The sequence below is a fragment of the Chlorocebus sabaeus genome, chromosome 10 (assembly GCF_047675955.1).
Source record: "Chlorocebus sabaeus isolate Y175 chromosome 10, mChlSab1.0.hap1, whole genome shotgun sequence".
In the NCBI taxonomy this organism is placed as follows: Eukaryota; Metazoa; Chordata; class Mammalia; order Primates; family Cercopithecidae; genus Chlorocebus; species Chlorocebus sabaeus.
This window is the reverse complement of record NC_132913.1, coordinates 127951126-127964868: the sequence shown is the minus strand read 5'-3', so window position 1 is coordinate 127964868 and position 13743 is coordinate 127951126. Positions and strand designations below refer to the sequence as shown.

The 13743-nt window shown below is 65.3% G+C and overlaps 1 protein-coding gene across 1 annotated transcript in view; it reads right to left on the bottom strand.

Moving 5' to 3' along the window:
- The window catches only part of GPC1 (glypican 1), a 31793-nt gene that overhangs the window by 2316 nt on the left and 15734 nt on the right, over window positions 1-13743 (bottom strand). Inside the window, exons 2-8 of the mRNA XM_007966904.3 lie at window positions 6384-6542; window positions 3013-3404; window positions 2162-2327; window positions 1019-1149; window positions 790-909; window positions 555-688; window positions 106-281 (exon numbers count right to left, since the gene is read on the bottom strand). Of these exons, the coding sequence (XP_007965095.2) occupies window positions 106-281; window positions 555-688; window positions 790-909; window positions 1019-1149; window positions 2162-2327; window positions 3013-3404; window positions 6384-6542 (1278 nt within the window). The remainder of the gene's footprint in view (window positions 1-105; window positions 282-554; window positions 689-789; window positions 910-1018; window positions 1150-2161; window positions 2328-3012; window positions 3405-6383; window positions 6543-13743) is intronic.

Sequence of the window (13743 nt, the reverse complement as noted above, 5' to 3'; positions counted from 1 at the left end):
GGAGCAGAGGGCCCCTCAGGTGGGGGAACCTGGAAGGCAGTCACAGCCCTGCGGCACCCCCGCCATCCCTGGCCCCTTGCCCGCCTGGTCAGGCCCTGCTCTCACTGGCGTCCTGGAAGTCCACGTCGTTGCCGTTGTAGGCGCTGCGCAGCCGGTTGGTCATGATCTTCAGCTGCATGATCTGCTGCCGGATGGTCATGTCCGGCTTGGTGATGTCCACCTCCACCTCGGGGTTGTTGATCTGGTTGGCCAAGCCGTCACCCATGACCTCGGGGAGGTACCTGGAGGAAAGGCAGAGCCCAGGTCACTGCTCCAGCCCCTGCAAAGGGCCATCACCTGAGCAGGACACCCTCCTGTCCTCCGAGCCTGAGACCCTGGGCCTGAGATGCCCAGCAGGCCTCCAGGGACCGAGCAGAGCTCATGCAGGCCACAGAGAAGTGGGGCTCGAGCTCTCCAGCAAGGGACGTGGCCCTGTGCATACAGCAACCGGCCCAGGCACAGCCCAATGGAGACGGCATGGGAGGGAGGGCTGTGCCAGCCAGGCGGGCACCTACCGGCCTCTGGCCATCCCGTTCCAGCAGCGGTCATCACTGGCGGTGCTCAGGGCCATCTTCTCGCTGCACAGTGTCCCTGGGAGGCTGATCCAGAAGTCCTGGACGTCACGGAGCTGGGCCTTGGCTTCGGAGACCTGCCGGGCAGCAGTCAGGCCACTGGGTTGCCAGAGCCCGCCCGCCCCCGCCTGTCTGCCTCCCTCATGCATGGTCCGGTGGAACCAGCAGGGCCACTCACCAGCTTCTCCAGTGCGCCTGAGGGTGGCCTCTCCCGTGGGGCCAGCTTGCCCCGGCGCCGCTTCTCCTCAGGCCCAGAACCCTGGGGGTTGACCTTGGGGTTCCCACAGCCCTGGATGACCTGGAGAGACACCACAGGGTCCTTGGGGGGCAGCGGGGTCCCTCAAGCCCAATGGAGCCACATCCAGGACCGCCACCCCACTGTGCTCGTCATGTCCTCCCGCCCGCACCTTGGCCGTGAGCGTGTCCCTGTTGTCCTGGAGGGCGTTGATGGCCTCCGCCAGCCATGTGTGCACGCTGCCGATGACGCTCTCCACACCCGACGTGCCCCAGAACTTGTCGGTGATGAGCACCATGGAGTCTAGCACAGGCGTTAACACACGCGCACACAGGCGTCACCACGTGTGCACGTTAATGCAGTCCTGACAGCACAGGTCGGCATGGGAGATCCCACGCACGCACTCGGGTTGGCCCATGTGATGTGTGCAGGCCACGTGCACTCAGCTGCACTCAGCCTGGCCCACGCCCACACGTGCACATGTGCCACGGGCACAGGTGGACATACACACACGGAGGCCATTCTGCATGCTCGCTGGCCTGCCATGTCCCAGGTATGTCCACGCTGGCTCATGCAGGTGTTGACATGTACATATGCTGACTCACCTCGGTCCAGCTTGTGTGCACATGAGCCCGTGTGAGCTGGTGTTCACGCATGCTGGCTCACCTCATGCCCCCATGTACACCTTAGTTCAGTGTGCGTTGCATGCATGGTGAGCATATGTACAAGTAAAGCTTATGCATTTTGTCAGCTCCCATCACATTAGCACACACGTGTTGGCTCCATGTCAGCACATGCTAGCACGTGTTGGCACAGATGCATGCTGTCCCACCTCATGTAAGCATGTGTACACGTTAGTGGATGTGGATAAGCATGTACATATTAGCACACACGTGTTGGCATGGATGCGGGTCAGCCCAGCTCATGTCATCACACGCACACAGGAGCACACACCATACTGGTGGGTGCCGGCCCGCTGTGTGTCAGCAAGTGTGCACGCCAGCTTGCATGTGTTAGCCTGTCATGTGACAGTGCATATATGTGTTAGCTTAAGCAAGTGCTGGCCCTCCATGAGTCACATGTGTTGGCATGTATGCACACTGAGGTGCTTGCTTGCTCAGTGGGGAAGCACAAGAAACTACGACCTCACAGGGCTCCCTCCCTGGCAAGCTGCCCCAAGTCACACCCCCTGGTCAGGGCATCCCTGATCAGGTCCCTGGGTCCAAGCCCTGAGCTAGGGACCACCCGCCCTCCAGGACCCCCGCCACACACTCCCCAAGACAGTTCCAGGCCGCTCTGGCAGGTGGGGGCTCACCCAGGAGGTTCCTCCACTCAGCATCCAGGTCGGCCTGGTTGGCGAGGCAGCCCTTGAGCACGTTTCGGCAATAGTCAGGGCAGGGCCTGGCGCCGGGGACTCCCAGACAGTGAGCACAGTAGACCAGCTTCATGACAGCCCTCGAGCACTCCGGGCCCAGAGGGACCTGGGGAGCAAGGCAGCCTGAGCCAGACCCCGAGGCCCTGGGCGTGCCCAGCCCCAGCCAGCCTCTAATGGAGCCCCAGGGTGGGGGGCTCTGGAGGGAAGTCAGGGGAGGCCTGTGCTCTGCCCCAACTCGCAGTGGCCCTTGCCTGACTCGCAGGGCCTGCCAGCCCTGACGGCCCTCATTCTAATGACCTCAAGGGTCATGGGGAGGCACGAATATCCTCACCCACATGCTGCTGAGGATACCAAGGCGCCCCAGCCTACCTGGGTCTGACACGTGCCCCCCAATGGACCAAGGCATCGCCCTGGCCTGCGAGGCTCCGGAGCCCCACCCTGCCCGGCCCCCACGCATGTTGTCCTCTTCTGACTCCTGTGCATCTTCACTCCACAGCCTGGCTCAGCATCCAGCCCAGCCCCTGACCCTTCCCATCCTGGCCCATGATGGGTCTGAGGAGGGGTGGGCCAGCCCAGAGCCATGTGCCCAGAGCAGGGCTCACATCTGTGGGTGCACCGTTAGCAGGCCGTGGGTAGCAGCCAATGCAGGAGGGACTGAGGCTGCGGGGCAGAGGTCAGAGGCTGGCTAGGAGGTTCAGGGACACAGAGTTAAGTAGGGGGAAGAGGAAGTCCCTTGGGCAGAGCGTGGGGGTCTGGAGGGCCTTCTGAGAGCCCTGGGTGGCTGTGCGCACCTGAGCCACCTTGCGGACCACGTCACTGGCCACACCCAGGCCTTGCACGAAGGAGCGAGCAGCCACGAAGGCGCGGGTGGCCCGCAGGCGCAGCTCTCTTGGGGCCTCCCCGAAGGGCCGCAGTGCCTCGGCCTGCTTGCCCAGGCAGTCCAGGTAGTCATCAGGCAGCAGCAGCTGGGGGTGCAGCTGCTTGAAGAGGCGCTCGAGCAGGCGGGCCCAGAACTCGGCCAGCGTCTCCTCCAGGTGCAGGTTGGCACCGCGGTAGTACAGGCGCAGCTCTGCATACAGGTCCCGGAAGGCCTTGGTGTTCTGCGTGTACAGCTCTCCGAAGGCGCCCGGGAAGGTGCCCTGCAGTGTCCGCTCTGAGTCGTTCAGCAGGTGCTGGAAGTGGTCTGCGCACAGGGAAGGGGCGTGATCGGGACAATGTTTCCCCCGTGACAGCTGGACTAGAGCAGGAGACTCAGCTCGGGAGACCCGCGGCTCTGAGGATACACTCTGAGGTCCTCGGAGTCGGACGCCACATTGCAGCGGCTGTGGGCCCTGTGAGCGTCCACGGGGCTCCCCGAGACCTCACCCCACGGGGCTCCCCGAGACCTCACCCCACGGCCTGGGGAGCAGACACCCAGGTGGCAGGGGTCCTCTCTCAGATCTCAGGACCTCTGACTGGGGCTCCAGTGGCTGTTTCTGAGCTGAGCCCAGGGCAGGAACAGATGCTCTGTGACTGAGAACACCCAGGGAGGGGCTGCTGGTGGAGATGGGGCCTCACTGGGGTAAGAGGGCCGGACCAGTCTGTGCTCCCCTGCCAGCTGCTGCTTCTGTCCACCGGTCCCCATTTGTGTTCCCTGTGGCCCCAGCCGCCTGCCCTGTGAATCTCCAGGGCCTCTGCCCTTCCCGCCACCCTGTCTCTGCTGCTCTCCTGGGCGTCCCGTCTTTTCTCAGCTTCTAGAAGCCTCAGCTGTGAGCACCCCAGGCCTGAGGGCTCTGGGGAGCCTCCCACAGGCCAGAACCCCGGATGTTTTCCCTGCTGGGTGGGGGACGGGGAGGCACAGGCTCACCCTCAGACCTCCACCTGTGCTGCAGGAGCTTTGGGGAAAAGCCCCGTACCCCGTGCCTAGATGGGACCCTGGACTCTTCCCCATCCCATTTGGAAGTGAGATTCCAGGTCTGTAACTGCTCAGAGCATCCCTAGGGCCGTGGCCGGTCTTGCCCACAGGTACCAGGGGCTCGATGGCCCACCACGGGGTGCTCCAGGGACGCAGGGCAGAGGCTCTCCTCTGAAGCAGGGTGGCTGTCAGGCCTAGAGATCTCTGGACCAGCCCCCACGCTGACCCCTGGCAAGGCCTGGGACTATAGGGCTGGCATGGCTACAGAGAGCTCCCAGGCCGCTGTGGGGAGGGTAGACGGGCCACGCAGCTGTCCAGTGCCCGCCTCAGGTCCTGGCACCTGGAACACCGTGGCCTCTCCCAGAAGGGGGCAGCTTGCAGTTCATGCATTAGCCCAGACACACCTAGAGGGCCATGGGCCCTACCTCCTGCCAGGCCCCATTCAGTTGCCCCTGAAGGCTGGTGAGGGGGCGGGCATGGGGCTCCCAATCCCTGAACACAGCAACCAGAGGCTCAGTCAGGCTCCCCTCCTACCGCCTCCCACTGGCTCCCACCAGCACTGCAGACAAAGATGGAGGGGCCCTTGGCTGCCCTGGAGGCTGGGAGGGGCCAGCAGCTGCTGTGGGCGGGGGTGGGAGGGGAGGACATGGGAGGTGGGGGTTGGACAAGACTCCCTGGGGTACGGGCACAGGTGGGCCTTGGGCACACAGTGGGTCATTTTCAACACAAATGTCCCCAAAGGGTGTCTGTGTTTTCATGTCAAAGATAGGAGAGTCGAATAGGAAGGCTGGAGGCTTCCAGAGGGCAGCAGATGGAGGGCGGCGGCAGGGCACTGACACGGGACGGGCCCCAGAGCAGGGCAGCGACACCGACCCCCTTACAGCCAGGAGGAGGCAGGTGGGCAGGACGTCCCCAGGCCAGGAAGATGGTGTGATGGGCAATGGTCTTAGCAGGAGAGAGGAAGGGGCAGGGCTGGGTGGCACGCTGGGGTGGGAGCCAGGGCTCAGCGACACTGGGGAGAAACTGAGGCCCAGGACAGAGTAGAGGAGGTGAGCAGGGTCCCTACACAAGGGACAGACCTAAGCAGCTCAGGAAGGCTCCTGACTCGGGGTGCAGGGGTACGTTCCCTAGGGCCAGCTGGGCAGGAAGAAGGAGAGTCCCAGAGGGGCCAGGAGCGTCCCACGGGCCCACACCAGGGGAAGGCTGAGCTCTGAGCGTCGATGTCCAAGTCACAGAGAAGGAGCTTCTGACCCACCGTGACCCAGGTATACGCCAATAGCTGAGGTCCCGCAGCCCTGTGGAAATGGCCTTGGGGGCTCCTGGGGACAGACAGACTCTCCCGGGAGCCTGGGAGGCCACAAGCAGGTGTCCAGGAGCCGGAGAAGCAGGAATGCTGAGACAAACCCCAGGGCCCCAGCAGCAGCTGCCGTCCCTCACGGCGACATGGAGCTGCGCGGCCTCAGCGCTCCCTCCCTCTCGTTTGCTCAGGCTCACTGTCCTGGTGCCCCAGCTCCGCTGGGACACAGGGGCAGTACCTCAGCCCAGGCCGCCTCCCTCCACCAAGTCCTCGTGTTTCTGATCAGAGGTCACTTTATGGGGGTCCTCCTGACCCCACACTGTCCCCCTGGAGGTGTCTGCTGCTCTCCGCCTAGACACAAGGTGAGGCTCAGACTGGGCTGAGGAGTATGTGGCTCTGACACGGTAGCTGGCGAGGCCTCAAGGCCTGCAGGGGTCACTCCCCAGGGCCCCAAACGCCTGCCCCGATACAAAGGGCTGAGTGGCGGCCACCCCTGGGCAGGCCCCGCACTCTGCAGCCCTGTCCCCAGCCCCAGTCTCAGCCCTTGCACTGAGCTCCCTGGCTCCAGGCCACCGGGTCCCCAGGGGTGGCGGCCTGGGGCACGTGGGGAGTTGCAGGGAGGATCTGGCCGAGACCTGTCTCTCTGCAGGTGCTCGGGAGAATCTGCTGGTGACAGGAGCCTCTGCGGGGCTGATGGGACAGGCCCTCTGTCCCCAAACGTGCACTGGGAATGGGCTGTGCACACCCCCAGGTGGGTGTCAAACCCTGCAGATCCCTGCCTGAGGGGAGCCCCCAAATCCCAGCTGGGGCTTCAACCCAGCACCCTAGCCCCAAAGCACTAACTCCCCCACCTCCTCCTGCCAATGCCCCACCCTCCGCATTGACACACCAGGCAAGGCCCAGTGTGCCACCCCCCTTGCCCCGAGGCACCAGCACCCTGCGGCCACCGAGCACCCCTGGGAGGCACTCACCATCGAAGCTGCGCAGCTGGGTGGCGAGCATGGCCTGCAGGACGCGGCTGCTGTCCCGGAGCGCGGTCTCCAGCTCGGCACGGCTGCGGTTGGCCAGGTTCTCCTCCATCTCACTGGTGCAGCAGGTGTAGCCTTGGGGGCAGATCCGCAGATGCTCACCTGTGGGGAAAGGCCAGTATGAGGGAGAGGGGCTGGGACAGCACCGGCAGCCAGGAGGGCACCCTCAGGCTCTCCTGGGCAGAAGGATTGCAGACCCAGGGTGGAGCACAGCTCAGAGGTGGGCCAGCCTGGGGGGTGCCCTGGGTGAGGGCAGAAATGGTGGGGGCGTGGAGGGAGGAAAAGGCCTGGCTCGAGTCCTACAGCTTCCCACACAGGACACAAGAGCAGGGCTTCCTCAACAAGGGAGGGGGCCCCTTGGGCAAGTCCTGCCCCCCAGCCTGCTGTCCCAGCAGCCACAAGCAAAGAACTGGCCTCAGGTTCCTGTGTGCAAGTCGGGAGGAGGCTACCAGGCCCGACAGTCACCCCTTACCTGGGCCCATGGCCGAGGATGGGGAGGCAGGAAGGAATCCAATTCCCCTCTCTTCCCACACCAGCCCTGGGAGGCACCAAACTCCCACTGCAAGGACAGCGGATCCCACCAACAGTGGGCTGGCCAGAGGCAGTGGCCCTGCAGGACCCCATACACAAGTCTGGTGTGGGGACAGGTATGCCCTGGTGCAGGTGGCAGATCCCATGAAGGGGTCATCGGACCATGCCCCAAGCCCTGCAGGGCACACCCTGTGCCTCCTGGTGTCCTTGTGGAGTCCTCTCCTCTGCAGCCTGCCCTGAGCTGCTCTGCTCCAGTGTCCTGGGCAGTGACAGTGGCAGTGCCATCAGAGACAGCCTCACCTCCTTGTGGGGAGTGGGGACAGGCTGTGAGTCAGCCCTCAGCCCTGCTGCGCACACCTCGGTGCCCACCTGGAATATGTGTGTGGCACCAGGAAAAACTGCATATTTAAAAGGGTGTGCATCGCACTGTGATGAAGGCTGCCAAAATCCCCATTTTATTAACCAGGAAACCAGGGCTTATAGAGATGAAGTCTCTTGTCCCAGCTATACAGTGAGGGAGCAAGTGGCTCTGGCTGCCTGAGCTCAGGACTCCACTGTTCCTTCTGGGCCTCGTACCCTGCCTCTAAGGCCCTTCTGTGCTGGCCTATGTCAGGCACAGTGGAGAAGTGGAGGCAGGAGCTTGGCTTGGTCAGAGGGGCGGGGTCAAGCGGGGGTTGTCAGCAGGAATTCCAGAAACTTTCCTCAGGTCGGCCGCCTCAGGGGTCAGGGCTGAGGCCTTAGAGCCTGTCTCATCCTGTCCTGGGACCCTGGGCCAGGGTGGCTGGAATGTGGCAGGTCCTGCATTCTTTCACCTCCCGCCTGGGGGTCAGTGGGAAGTGAAGGCCAGGCCAGGGAGGAGAGGCAGGAGAGGGAGCTGGGACCGAGGGCAGGGTCAGCCTGGGCAGAGGCACCTGGCCCAAGGCTGTCCTGGGGGAGCTGGCAGCACAGCGGGAAGGGGTGCACCCCTGCCTGGAGCTGGGAGCAGGGACCTACAGCCCCAGTGCAGGCAGGGCCTGGAGCAGCCCAGGCAGTGCCCTACCCACTTACTGCAAGAGGAGTCACCCCTCAGGCCTGGGGTCCAGGGAACCCTTCCCCACTAGAGGCCATCTGGGTTGGGGACCCAGGGTTAAGTAACTACCCGGAGGTCGAATGCCTGGGTCAGATTGAGTCTGCCAATCTTCTGCAACCTCTAAGCACACACACCCAGGGAGGAGGCTGAGACAAGAGGAGGGAACAGAGAACCCGAACCTGGGCTTGGGTGGCTGCCGCTTGGCCCCTGTAGCCTCTGTGCCTGCTGATGTGACAGCAAGGAGACGGGCTGTCAGAGGGGCCTGGGAGAGCCAGAGAGGGCCGAGGCACAAGGATGGGCCCTCCCTAAACACAGCCCCGGCTTTCTGAGGTGGGGTTCTTGTCCTGGAGCGCTCCCTCCTCGCCCTCTTTTCATGCCTGAGTTCTGGAATGTACTGACGCAGGGGGCTCTGGCTTGAGCTGGGGCTGGAGGGGGAGGGAGCCCTCAGCAGGGGCTGCAGATCCAGGGAGCCCCCAGAGCCTGGACTTACGTTCCTATGCGGCGGGCAGAGCGGGAATGGCAAGTGTCCCTGTGCCCCCCGCCCCTCCTTACCCCCAGATGTCTGCTGGAGGGGAAGGTGGGGGTCTAAGAGAGTCTCGGGCCAGGAGGGCTTTGTGGGAGCCAGCTGGGGTGAGGGCAGAGCCTGGCTCTGAGAGTCCTGGGGCCTAGTAGAGAAGGGGTACCCCTTCCCCACTCCTCACATGGGCGGGAAGGCGCCCTCAGGCAGGGAGACTGGGACACAGGTACACTCGCCAGGGACCATCCTTCACTCTGTAGCCTTTATTCACTGATGGGATTCCGCCCCAGTGGGGACAGGATTTAGAGCAGGAACCGCCCCTCTGGGTCCTTTCCTGGGGCCTGCGCCAGGCTGAGCAGACTCAGGAGGCATCTCTCTGTGTGGGCTGTGATGGGGCCCTGTGCACCCTTCCAGGCTGCCAGGACCAGGAGGGCACAGGTCAGCCGGACACACGATGGTGCTGGGCTGGGCAGTGGGAGGGAAACGTGCCTGGGGGAGGGGGTGGCAGGTGCCAGCATAGCTTCCCGGTGACACCCTGGGCTCAGCTGTGACGGGGCACCCAGGCCAGGCTGGCTGGGCCACAGGCAACGAGTGGGCTGGTCCAGGACTCGGGACTAGGGCTCAAGCACTCCTAGGGAGTAGGGGTGGGTGACATCCCTCGCTGGCTCCTGTGCCCCTCCCTCGGGAGGTCCCTGGTAGACCCACTCTCCAGCCCCCACCACACAGATAGGAGAGGCTGATGAGACACGGAGAGGTGAGGCCCAAAACACCCGTAAGACATGGCAGGCTCCCCCTACCTGCAGGTTCTGAGGGGTTCCTTGGCACTGCCAGCCACCCCCTACACCCCCCTCACAGCTGTGCACCAGCCCCCCGCCTCAGCCTCCCCTGCTGCCCCCCTAGCCCTGCCCGGCCACCTCGCCCAGCCAGCCCGGTGACCTGCGCTGTTCCGGCTGCCCCAGCACAGCCCCCGTCCCTCCCTCCCTCCTCGGACAAACACGGGAGTGAAGACACGGAGCCAGAGCTTGGGCGCCGGCCTGGGAGCCCCGGGCAGGCTGGACCGAGGCGGCCCCCTGAGGCCCGCTGCAGGCTGGACGCACGGCAGTCAAAGGCAGGAGGCCTCCCGCTGGCTTCCTTCTGCTGAGCTCCAGCCCAGTGCAGGCCGGGGCCCGCAGGTCTCGGTCCTAGACATGAGATGGAAGAGGCGGGCTCTGCAAAGTCTCCTGCAGGCCAGCAAAGCAAGCCCCTCCTGGAAGAATGCCAGGGGCTGGGGTCTTTCTGGATGGCGAGCGATGTGCCCAAGTCCAGTTGTCATCTTAAATCTCCCCACCCCCAGGTGCCTCCCCACCACTTCTCTCAGCAACACCTGAGATACACCTGGGATACAGAGGCCTCAGGCCAGGAGGGAACCCTCCCCATGTCCCTCTCCCTCTCCTTCCTGGACCTTCCTTCTGATACCTCCTTCTTGGCCTTTCCACCCTCCAACCCAGAGGGAGGCATTTTCCAACCTAGGGGGTGAGTTCCGGCAGCCCCTCCCCTTCCCCCCCACACAGAAAGGTATCTGGGCCCTTCCCGCCCAGCCCTCCCTCCAGCCCTGGGGCTGTTCGGGTCAAGGTCACCAGGCCTGCTCCCCGCTGGGCCAGGGACTGGGCCCTCTCTTCCCTGATCCCTGGGCTGAAGTTGCTGTAGCTGACCCATCCTTACACAGCACTCCCCTCCCTCAGTCACTGGGACACTTCCCTCCCCAAGTGCTCTGAGGATTTTTTTGGGAGGAAGGGGATTATTTGTTTCATGGCAGATTCATCCCCCACCTCAAACCCAGAGGCTCCAATTCCCACGCTCCTGCTCCTCAGGTTAAAGCACAGAGATCTTGCTCCCTGGTCCTTAGGCAGCTGCTGTCTGGTTCCATCTTCCCCCTCCAGATCCTGACGGCTCCGGACCACCCCACTCTGCTGCTCCTCACTAAGCCCCCACCAGCCTTAGCTTTAGACACGTTTTAGGTCACACATTCCTGTCCCCTGCTGACATGTCCCCACCTAGCAGTCTCCCCTTGGTCATCAGCAGCATCACCCCAAAGCTTTAGGCGAGACTCCCATCTGGACAGTGGCCACCATCCCCGATGATGGACCCAGACCTCATTTGTCCAGACCCAGCCCGGCAGCTGCCCGCGACCAGTGGCTCTGGAGCCCTCCCAAAGAGAACGCAGAGAGATGATGGCGCCACACCACGCCCATCCCTCCAGAAGCTTCCACGGCACACACAGGAGGTGAAGGCTGTAAAGCCGGCTTTATCCGCCTTTACAGCCTTGTCCTAGACACTCAGTGTCAACAGACTCGAATGCCTACCGTACTGGAATTTGGTGTGGATAGTCAGCCTGCATTGCCTGCCATGGTGCTGGAGCAGGGCTGTGTGCAGAGCTCCAGGCACCGCAGCCTCCCAACACACAAGGGAAGAGCCTAAGCCTCCTGGCTCCTGACCTCTACTCAGTTCTGCACCCTGCAAGGTGGCCTTCCTGGCTGGCCGATGGCTGGGAAGGCTTTTCCCAAGCCCGAACCCTCTTCTCGAAGTCTGTCCCAGCTCCTGCCCCATCTGCTCTAGGACCCCATCCAGCTCCAGTGGCTGTGGCATCCTCCTGGCATGTCCAGCAGCCTCCTGTGGTGAGGGTGCACTGGGCAAATGTCCCAGGAGGTTTCCTGGGGACCACCCACCACCCAGGCTGCAGGGGATCTTTTCCTCACTTTTGCCCCATCCCCTAAGAACCCTGCGCCCCTGGCCAGTCCCTGTTCACCTGGGCTCCTGACATCTGAGCCGGAGGCAGCCTTGGCCCCACCTGCGAGGTGGACCAGCCAAGGCATCTCAGCTCCCTGTCAACAGCATCAACGGCCCCCAGCCTCACCCCATCGTGCTTCCCACCCCTCCCCACACCCCTGCCGCCTGCCCGAAGCCCCTGCCACCATTTCACCCAAATGACAGCGTCGCCAAGGAGACCCTCCGCAGCCGCAGAACCTCCGCCACGCACTGCGACCCGAAACCGAGGGGCGTCGCAGGGACACCTCTGCCCCGGGTGGGAGGGTCCGCGCCCCAGGCCGGCTAAGGCTTCTGCCACCCGCGGCTGCTTGCGAGGGCGACAGGCGAGAGACCGGCCCCGGCGGCGGAACAAAGGCTTGGCGGCACCAGCGGCCGGGTCGCCGTCCTGGGGGTCCCGGGCGCCCCGATGCCAGTCGCCAGTCGCCGCTGCCAGGGACGAGGACGGCAAACCGCGGAGCCGGAGTGGGCGGCAGGGGTCTGGACACGCGGCAGCGCTTGCGGCGAGGCGAGGAGGGGGCGCTGGTGCAGTGGGCGCGGCGGGGAGGGGAGGGGGCGGGCGGGGAGCTGGGGGCTGCGGCAGGAGGGCGAGGGGAGGAGGGCGCCGCGATTGGCGGGGAAGGGGCTTGTCGCAGTGGCTGCGGCAGGCACGGGGGCGGGGTGGCGGGGGAGAGGGCTCGAAGGGCTGCGACAGCCCGGGGGAGGGGGATGGGCCTGGCGGAAGAGAAAGGGGGGCCCCGGGGCTGCGGCAGGCGATGCGGAGCGGGGCAGAGGGTGGGGGCAGGGACGCCGGGATGCGGCCCGGGAGGGGTAGGGGTGGGTGAAGCTGGGGCGATGGGCGGGCTGGGATCGGGGACGGGCCACAGACTCCCGACGGGAGGGGCGGAAAGGGGATGGGGCTGCGGCGGCCAAGCGGGGCAGGACGGAGCGGAGGATGGGACGGAGGCGATGGGGACGAGGAGCAGGTGGAGATGGGGGTGGCGCGCCTGGGGATGTGGGTGCGGTGGCGCCGCGGGAGAGGGGGCGCGGCGGGCGGGGTCCTCGGGCCTGGCTTCCAGCGCGGTGGACGCGGGACCCCCTTCGCGGCGGCGGCGGCTCCAGCGGCTCCGGGCGGCGCGCGCGGCTCTGGGTGCAGGTGCTCCGGCCGGGGAAAGGCGGCGGAGCGGGGCCGGGCGGAAGGGCTCGCAGGAGGCGAAGAGCCAGCGGGGGACACGGGCGGGCTGCCGTCCGCCAGGCGCGCGGGAGACTCCGGCCGCAGCCGCCCCGGGCAGCGCCGCAGCCGCACTGGCGCGCACGGGCGAGGGCGGCGGCTCCCGGCGCGGGGACGAGCGTCCTCCCGCAGCCCCCGCCCCGCCGCGCACAGCGCCGCCCCCGTCTCCCTGGAAACCGCAGGCGGCCGCCCCGGCCCCTCCGGCCAGGTCCCCGCCGCCGCAGCCGCCTCCTGCCCGCCGCCCCGCGCCCGCCTCCCTGGCCGCCGCCGAGGCCGGGCCCCTCCCTCCGGCCTGCGGGTGCTGCTCCTCTTCGCGGGCAGCCGGGGCCTCCTGGTTTCCCCACCGCAGCTAAGCGGGCCAAGGCCTTAGTGCAGGGGCGCCTGGGTCTCAGCAGGGCTGGTGCTCGGGGGGTGCCAGGGCCCCTCCCCGCACGGTAATGGGGGCGGGGTGTCGGGTTTCTCTCTGTGATGAAGGTGGCAGCTGACCACTGCTGTCCTCACACAAAGCTTCCATGGTCATTCCACATCCTCTACCTGCCCCCTCCAGCCCCCAGTCCAAAGGCACCCGGGCCTTGACTCCAGACCCCCTGCCCCTATATCCTGACCTCCTTTCCTTCTGACATACCAAACCCAACAGGCCACATCCTTCTACCAAGTCCCCCATCCAGGTGCCCCCAGCCTGGGAGATCTATGCTGTGCGCTCTCGCCCCTCCTTGGACACCAAAGGGACAGCTCTCCCACCAACACTGTCCCATCCCTGCAGCCCAGGTCCTGCGTGGCTCCCACTGGCCCGGCCCAGCTCCCCACCTCCACCAGACCTGCTCCCCAGTCAGACAAAACCACCCACTCACACCAGTTCCCCTTGGGCAGCACTCGGGCCTCTCGGCCAGTCTGCAATGGGCACACAGAGTTGCTGGGCAAACCACCAAGGCAGGCCACAACACTGGAGACCCCCAAAGATGGGGGTTTTACCAGGCAACTCCCAAAACTGCTCTCTAAGCTGCCCAGATCCTGCTTGGGGAACCCCTGGGCAGGCCACCCTGCCGTCAGACACCAGGTCTGGGCGGTGCCTGCCCTGGCATGGCAGGGGCCCCTCAGATGGGGGCCTAGTCACAGCTCTGGCCAAGAGGTCACGGGCCCTCTGCAGACCTCCCCCCATGCCAGCCTGCTCCGC